The sequence below is a fragment of the Lampris incognitus genome, chromosome 3 (assembly GCF_029633865.1).
Source record: "Lampris incognitus isolate fLamInc1 chromosome 3, fLamInc1.hap2, whole genome shotgun sequence".
NCBI classification, from domain to species: Eukaryota; Metazoa; Chordata; class Actinopteri; order Lampriformes; family Lampridae; genus Lampris; species Lampris incognitus.
The window spans coordinates 99,868,970-99,878,217 of record NC_079213.1 but is presented as its reverse complement, the minus strand read 5'-3'; the positions used below and the strand labels follow the sequence as shown (position 1 = coordinate 99,878,217).

Here is a 9,248-nt window from a genome sequence, read left to right as displayed (position 1 = left end):
TGCTGAGCCCCTGCCCCTCCCCACCACTAGACGGGGCAGACCAGTCCGGCCGCCTGCCTGGCTCCGGGACTCTGTTCGAGACTGATCTTGATGGACGTGACTAGTTGACTTAGGGGGTTACTAGGCTAGTCACAGGAGTCCTACTTTAATAGTGACCACCCAACCAGTTTATTTTGACGCCCTTAGTTCCGGGCCTAGTTGTGTGCCGGGTGTTTTGTCCTGGGTGTAATTCCGACTCTAGTTCCCAGAGTTATTTTATCTTTATGTTGAAGGGACTCAACAATCTAAAGGGGGGGTAGTGTTGCGGGACAGCTCCCTGACAGATAGTGACAGACAGACAGTCTGACTAAAGTAACGCGAGACCCTGTTAGCCAATGAGAAGAGACTTAGGAATGCGTGCGTGCTGCCTATTGTTATCCATTGCACAGCACAGCGTGGGTTAGTTGTTATAGTGGTTTACAGACTGTCACACAGTGTTAGCTTAGCATAACGTGTTAGCGATCAGACGTAACATTCCTGACTCCTACACCTCGACTGAGCTGACGCTAGACAGTGACTAACCAGCGACGACCATAATAGAACCAGTAAGAGTGATTACCAGCCCCCAGAGAGAGATCAGAGTGTGCAGCCAGTGACAGTGCGAGTGTCTGCAGAGTGAGACCATCCCAGCCAGGCTAGCCAGCGTCCGTCATCGTCTGCAGACTGCAGGAGCAGTGCAAGGTGGGTTGCTAAACCCGTAGCCTAGCCCGGCTAATTAACGCCAGAGACTGTGTTGTCGCACCATAATTCCCAGCCTCCAACTACTTAATATAAGAACATCTAAACCCAGTCCCGCGACAATATATAGGGCAAATAAAATGGGACCAAGGACCGAACCTTGTGGCAAACCACAGTACAGGGCAGAAGAAGCAGACACAAACTGACATACAGACACAGGAAAAACTCCTATCTGACAGATAAGAGAAGAACTACTCAAGGGCACTCACTTCCAGGGATGCCCATCGACTGCCTGGGCCAATCAGTCACAATGCTCAGTGGTCAACTTTATCGAAGGCTGCCCTGAGATCGAGCAGCAGTAGAACAGAGCATTGGCCTGCATCAGCAGATAACACAATATCATTAGAGACTAAGCAGAGCAATTTCAGTGGAATGCTTTTTGCAAAAACCAGACTGAAATTTGTGAAGTATGTTATGGGCATCTTTTCTGATGTGAAAGGCAGCTTGTAAATAGACCCATAATTTTTCAGCAGTGATGGATCAAGGTTTTTTTTGTTTTGTTTTTTTAAGCAGAGGCTGAACAATAGCATGTTTAAAATAACATGGGACCAGACCTGATTTAAGTGAACAATTTACAATTGAAAGCACATAATTACCAATACACCCAAGGGCATTAAAACAAGGATGGCAAAATATCTAGGGGGCTTGATGAAGGTTTCATATTGCCCACAATATCAGTGAGGTCAGTGAAAGAGATCCATGAAAAGGAATCCATTAGAGAAGGGCAAGATGGAGATCTATTCAAATGTAGAATGCTGATAAAGCTAGATGGGAGATGATACAAGGGTACTACGCAGTGGTGTTTTCTGGAGGTGACAAAAGCAATAATATATGAGGCAGGTTAGCATCAGGGAGAGAAAATTATGATCTGATACAGGCATTGCTTTTCAAGTGAAAAAAATAGTTTTTACTGTGTGGTTGAAATGGTGTTAAAGTGATGAGGTGGAATCAAATTCTACCATGAGGTTCTGGACAGGAAGTCAAGTCAATTTTATTTGTGTAGCCCAATATTACAAATGACAAATTTGCCTCAGGGGGCTTTACAGCAACACAACATTCTGTCCTTAGACCCTCATATCAGACAAGGAACAACTCCCTAAAAAAAACCCCAACTCTTTATCATGGAGAAAAAATAGGAAGAAACAGAGAAGGGATCTCTCTCCCAAGATGGACAATGTGCAATGGATGTTGTGTTTACACAATTTACAGAATACAACATTGAAAGAGGATAACAGAATTATAATGGAATTATAAAATGGAATTATAAAATATACGAAGAATATGATTAGCAGGATGCCGTGTCCAGACACCACCAGAACAGCCCAGGACCCAAGCCACGTGACCAGCATAACCATGTAGAAAAAAAATTAGTCACACATCTGAGTGTGTGAAGGATATAACATTGAAACAGGGTAACAAAAATATATGGATTTATAAAATATGTAAAAAGAAAATGTGATGAGAGGGATGACAAGCAGTGTCCAGGTGGCAACTACCATCACCATGGAGACCTGCAAGGAGGACAGACTGCACATGGAGATTCACATCACACCATTCACATACATAGAAGAAGAGAAAGGAGAAGACATCATTCAGAGAGAGAGAAAATACATGTGAGAGAAGAGAACAGGTTGCAAGAGAAAAGTAGAAGGCCAAGAAATGAGCCCTGAGGTATGCGATATTTAACGTCACAGAATGTTGATGTAATATTACTAAAGCAGACACCATGTGTTCTTCCAGATAAGTAGCACTTAAGCCAAGAGAGAGCTAAACCAGACACAACAATATTACAATTTAATCTGTCTAATAGTATACAGTGATCAATGGTGTCAAAGGCTGCACCGAGGTCCAGTAGTAGAAGCACAGAAGTGGAATCAGAGTCGATAGCCAGTAAAAGATTGTTCACCACTCTGGTCAGAGCAGGTTCAGGTGAGTGACAGGCCCTGGTAGCTGATTGAAAAGGTTCATATAGATGGTTTTCTTCTATATGGGTCGAAAGTTGTTGATACACAACTCTCTCTAGTACTTTGGAAAAGAATGGAAGATTACAGACTGGTCGATAGTTATCAAGAGACCCTGGATCGAGGTGCTTTTTTTCACATAGAGGTTTAACCACAGCTGTATTAAAACTGGTGGGAACAGTGCCACTAGTAAGTGATGAATTAACAACGTCTAGCATTGTAGGTCACAGGAAAGGCCAGAGGTCTTTAAAAAGTTTTTCTGGTAAAGGGTCAAGTAGTCAAGTAGTTGGTTTAGAAGCTGACACAAGCTTAGTTAAAGTATCAAGAGAGACAGTCTCAAAAGCTGTAATAACAGAGACTATCAGTGACTCGTTGTATAGATATAACAGCAGAGGAGCCATCAATTTCCACAATGTAGTGTGACTGATGTAAATTATGAGATCTGGTGCCAATTAGAAAAAAATAAGTTTTATTGCAGTTGAATTTCAAGTTGACAGCAGTCACCCAAGACTTGATTTCTTGAACAGGGATAGGGGAGTGAGATGTGGAGGGCAGATGTTGTGACATAGATTTGGGTATTTTCAGCGTAACGATGAAATGCGAGGCCAATACAATGGATGATATTACCGGGTGGTAGCAAGTAAATGATGAAGAGAAGTAGTCCAGGTACAGAACCGTTGGGAATACCTTGAGTGACAAGGGGCAATGTAAAAATTGTAAGCGCCAAATGTCTGTCATCAGGTAAGATTTGATCCACGGGAAGGCAGTACCATTAACACTCACAGTATCAAAAGCAGAACTCGGGTCCAAGAGGACCAGAACACTTGCTGCTTCAGAATTCATGGCTAATAACAAGGTTGAGAAAGTCAAGATATAAAAAGGTAAGCCATCGGTGCTGAATTCAGTAATATGCAAAAATGTAGTGGAACAGCCCAGAATAGTGATAAAGTCACTACATCTGTCTATAAAGAAATATTCTTTTGCAGGGTCAAGTGGATGTGGATATTTTTTTACAAAACAGGTCTTTGCAAATGAAAGCAGTCTGCTGGCAGTTACTAAGGGTGATCTCTGCCAGTTGGGTTCAAGGGAGGCAGCTCTGTAGATTAGCAATGCCCACCCACACTGAAGTTGGTAACAATGATTTGTCAAGCTCCCATCTATGAGGTTAGAATAATGCTCATAAATGAAAACCACCATAAGCTAGGCCTGCTACCCAGCAACAATTCTTGGTCACCCCTTGATTTCCTTGTCAGTCAGCTGTTCTGCAGAAACTTGCGACCACAGTGAAAAAAAAAAGAAGCATACTTGCATGGTATCCAAGTAGACTAAAGTACATTCGTCGAGTGTGGAGGTTTGCTCTAAATGTTCACGTTTCCTGTAAGTCAATTTTGCCAACTCTGAGGTTCAACATGAACACCTCCATTCCCCATCTAGCTAATTGTTTTATTTTCCCACGCAGCCAGCATGAAAGCCAGCACAGACATTTGTCTTTTTCATGTGGTAGCAATAACCACATTACTCTATGTGCCTCTGAAACTGCTGTAACAGTGTTGTCTAACAACCTGTCATTTAAAGAATGTTGTGAGATTTGGATTTGCAGTGTCAGTGCAGTCTCTGCCTGTTTACAGTGACTCTACTAGGGCGCCCTACCTACACTAATACATCATATGAGTTAAGGTTTGAATTCTAAAGGTGAATATCCGGATTCAGTACAAGGGTTCCAACAGGAGGGGGGTAACCTGGGCCTTGGAGCCAGTTGGAATGATCACCACTGACCCCCCCCCAACCCCCCCCCCCCACACACACACACACACAGGCAACCACCTATTTCAGAAACTCCTCTCAGGAAAAAAAAAAAAAGGTTTTATTCTTTAAGAGCCAGCTCCACACATCACCCGGACAGTTTCTTGCCAAAGCAATCTCTCTGCTCAACAAGCCCCCAGGTCCAACAGTCCATGATACCCTCTCCTCACCACACACACACACACACACACACACACACACACACACACACACACACACACACACACACACACACACACACACACACACACACACACACACACACACATACACACACACACACACACACACACCACCACCACCACCACCACCACCATCATCATAATCATCAACGGCGGTCAGTCAAGTATGACTGTCCACCCTCTGGGTCGCTCTGGGTCCTCATGTGGGTGTAGAGGTCAATCCTGGAGCCACATACTGGGAGGACACCTGCGCGTGACAGCTTTTTAAGGGGAGTGGCTGATGCACCTGCAGCCACCACAGGGTCTTTGGCAGGGGGTGGCCCGAGTCCAATGGCATGGAGAACCAAGACGATTGTGGACCACCCTCTGTTGAAGCCTTCATCCGCCTTCACTGCTGTTGTGACTTGGAGACATCTTCCGCCAGTTCCACCGTTGAGGTCTTTGTTGGATCTTTGTTGGATCACGCTTCATCTGGAACCTCGCCCTTGACCTGTCCACCTTGGGTGACTCTACCAGGAGCCAAGCTCCGGATGGCATAGCTCTTGGGATCATTGGTACACACAAGCTTCTCCACCACGCAAGGTGGTGATCCAGGAGAAGATACACATTCACACTCACACACTCACACACACGCTCCCACTACTCCCCTGGCACTCATGTTCTTCACCCTGTTTGGGTAGGATACAGTCAAAGACTACTCTTTCTATACTCTTTATACTCTTTCATATTGATGCTTTTGTCACTTCAACCCCTAAAATATCCCAGTGTTCTATCGATCGATCCTTTTTTGCCAGTCAGTCATGATTTTATGTTCTCATTCGTGGTGTTATGTTCCCATAAGTAATTTTATGTTCTTGTGCTGACTGTCATGTCAAATACCTGTGCACCAAGTACATTTGGCAAATAAAGAAATTCTGTCTCAGATTCATATTTTTGTAGATGCCACAGCATGTTATTCTTGCAGAGGCTACATTTTGTAAGACTGGACTACAGTAACACTTCCGCAGGACTGATAGGTACCGCTACTTAATCATGAATCCAGGTTTTCTTATATTTCATCGACTAGTGAATTCTGTTTGTGCAGGAGGAAATCCCCAAGCCATTTCCAACAGCAAGTTCAGTTGGCCACTTGGCTGATGACAATGCACTCAAGCTGCATATCACATAAAGATGTGGATAATTTCTCAGTGTTTCCATTTATGGAAATTATTAAAAGGTCTTTCTCTAAGGAGGACTTGTGGTTGCCACACTCCGAGTGGTTACAAAACTGGGGGGGTCAGGAGAAACCTCTAACTTCCTGCCTTTCAGACTCAACCTAGCCTTCATTCTGCTTTGCAGAAAGACAAGGATGGTTTGTACCCTTAAAAAAGGACAAAGAAAGGGTGTTGTAGTGGCATTCCATCTGCATGTCAAATTAAGCCACTGATGAGATGTAGGCACAGCAACCTCAGTCTGACGTAAATGACAGGAGATGTAATCCGGTTTAAAAATGTTTACTGAAAAAGGTTTCAATTGCATTGTGTCACACGATCGAAAAACTACGTGCTCCCGTGCCAGACGCAGATCTCTGCATGACTCTACTACTGCACATGACGTCACTCACTATTAACGGCAGCATCAACATCCAATATGCATGCATTTGTTTCCATACATCACCTTTGTCTTAAACAGTGACTAGAAATTATAACTATGAACTTTGCAGGATATTTAAATTACCTTATATTGTGGCTCTTACAAGTGTTGACCCCAATTGAACCCTGTACTTATACACAAATATAATGTGTTTGGTTGTGAGTGTGTTGGTGTGTGAAATAGAGAGAAGAATGTGAAATAAGAGAGTTGTTCTGCAAAAATTAATGTTGTGCACTATGGTCATTGCTGTCTCAAATGCTTTGATGCAGCATGCACCCACACAGACTAGAGGAGATGAATGGAAAGATGGATGAATACACAGAGCATTAACAACTTACACTTGTCACATTTACATGGGTGGAACTTATGGGCTATGAGTGTCTTGAGCGCTGTGGCTTCCTCCTTTTTTTTTAAAGACAGGCTGCAAATCTTAGATAGAAGCACACACCTCCTGCATGCAGAGGCTACACACACCTTTAGACCTTTAGTCTCAGATCTGCACCATGAGCTATGACCAGAGCTATCCGTTTCCACAAGTTTTTTTGGTGGACAGCAGTGGAGGTCCTCAGCACTCTGTCCAGACTCCGCATCTGATACCCTGTTGGTCCTCACCCCCTGCCCAGGGAAGAGTAAGGAGCCGGGGAAAGGATCAGGGCTGTATGGGCATCAGATATGGTCTGTTGACGGTTCTTCTGTTCCTGTTACTGCTGGTGTTTGCAGCCCTGGGGCTTGGAGCCCACCAGATTTACAAATTGCATATTGAAGTGGCTAAAATAAAACAGGTAAGGAGATGAATGTGTATATTAATAGAGATAAGAGGCAAATGATCGATATTTTAGAAATTCAGTGCACCTTATATGCAAGTGAATAAGAATTTTGATAGTGAACGAGAACTTATGCATCAAGTGGTTTTGAGGTTGAAGAACAGATGGATGTTTACAGAGCCAGAGAGATTTTTGGTTGAGAAATTTTAGGCACTAAGATAAGTTTGCATCAAATTTTTGGTGATAGTCATTTTCATAGATGTAAACATGTTTCAATTATTAGTTGCTGAAATCGCCCTTTTATAAGTTGTAAACACATTTAAATGTACATGTTCCCATATTAAGTGACAAATGGATCAAAAAATGCAAAAATCATCAATCGCCCATAATCTTCCTGACCACTGGAAAAAGTGTGGGAGGGGAGTGGGAGTGTGAATGATGTGGTTGGAATATCTGCAGAGGCTTCAAATTTGTATAATCAATGTTCTTATTGAAATTTTGGAACTTTTGCTCTGACATTTCAAGACAACAAGCCAAGCCCACAATCGTTTTAATCGTGGTCACCAGTCAAGTGAGCAGGATACCCCCAAAATGTCGAACTCACGTGGGTAGAGAAACTTTGATTGGCTGACTGATCGTAACACAGCATCTCACACACTACACCCAGACACAGAGTGTACCGAAAATATCCCTGAAACCAAGAGTAAATCAGAATGAAAAGACGGAAGGTTTTGAAGAAGTGTTTGCATGTGATGTGGTATCGACATGTTCTCTTTCATCTCTCAGAAAATCCACGAAGAGAATGAGTTTAATGAGGGAATGAGTGTGCCCAGAGACTCGCCAGAGAAGCAAATTGGTAGGTTTCCCCTTACAGTTCTCTCTGTCACTGCACACGTTTGTTGGTAAATAAAGGAGGGAAGAGAATGGCTAACAGAATGATGGGACTATGACTCTTTCCCGGTACTGTCTTTCTGCAACTGTAGGTTTCCAACGATCTGAGATGGATGAAGAAAAAAAAGACAGCAGACATGCAGCACATGTCATAGGTAAGAATAGGATTCCCTACTCTTCTCTTCTCTTCTCTTCTCTTCTCTTCTCTTCTCTTCTCTTCTCTTCTCTTCTCTTCTCTTCTCTTCTCTTCTCTTCTCTTCTCTTCTCTTCTCTTCTCTTCTCTTCTCTTCTCTTCTCTTCTCTTCTCTTCCCTCTTCTTTTCTCTTCTCTCCCCTCCCCTCCCCTCTTCTTCTCTTCTCTCCTCTCCCCTCCCCTCTTCTTCTCTTCTCTTCTCTCCTCTCCTCTCCTCTCCCTTCCCCTCTTCTCCTCCTCTCCTCTCTTCTCTTTTCTTTTCTTCTCTTCTCTCCTCTCCTCCTCTCCTCTTCTCTTCTCTGCTCTGCTCTGCTCTGCTCTCCTCTCCTCTCCTCTCCCCTCCCCTCTCCTCTCCTCTCCTCTCCCCTCCCCTCTTCTGTCCTCTCCTCTCCTTCTCTTCTCTCCTTTCCCCACCCCTTCTTCTCTCCTCTCCTCTGCCTTTCCCTATTCTTCTCTCTTCTCTTCTCTTCTTCTCTTCTTTTCTCTTCTCTTCTCTCCTCCCCTCTTCTTCTCTTCTCTCCTCTCCCCTCTTCTTTTCTCTTCTCTTCTCTTCTCTTCTTTCCTCTCCTCTCCTCTCCCCTCCCCTCTTCTTTCTCTTCTCTTCTCTCATTTCCTCTCATCTCCTCTCCTTTCTTCTCTTCTCTCCTCTCCTCTCCTCTCCTCTCCTCTCCTCTCCTCTCCTCTCCTCTCCTCTCCTCTCCTCTCCTCTCCTCTCCTCTCCTCTTCTATACATGCTATGTCATATTTCATCTTGTCCTCCATCCATCAGGCCCAACTCAAGATGTACACCGTAATGGTCTGCGGTGGGAGCCACGGGCAGGCCGTGCTTTCACAGAGGGCGAAGTGGTTTACCGGGCTGAGGATGGGTCTCTGCAGGTCAACCATACAGGACTCTACCACATTTATTCACGAGTGGAGCTCCACTTGAAGGAATGTTCCGCTTCAAACCCAATTTTCCATTCTGTGTATGTGAGAAGAGTTGGCCATCATGCACCCTTGACCCTGATGGAGGGCAACAGAGTTTCCCCCTGCATCACTAGAAAGGG

General features: G+C 44.0%; 1 protein-coding gene across 1 annotated transcript in view; it reads left to right on the top strand.

Annotated features, from left to right (window-relative positions):
- The first annotated feature begins 6,832 nt into the window (after positions 1-6,832).
- The window catches only part of faslg (Fas ligand (TNF superfamily, member 6)), a 3,072-nt gene continuing 656 nt past the window's right edge, over positions 6,833-9,248 (top strand). The window contains exons 1-4 of the mRNA XM_056277878.1: positions 6,833-7,137; positions 7,906-7,975; positions 8,103-8,165; positions 8,972-9,248. The exon at positions 8,972-9,248 is cut by the window's right edge and continues 656 nt beyond it. Of these exons, the coding sequence (XP_056133853.1) occupies positions 6,859-7,137; positions 7,906-7,975; positions 8,103-8,165; positions 8,972-9,248 (689 nt within the window). The 5' untranslated portion in view covers positions 6,833-6,858. The remainder of the gene's footprint in view (positions 7,138-7,905; positions 7,976-8,102; positions 8,166-8,971) is intronic.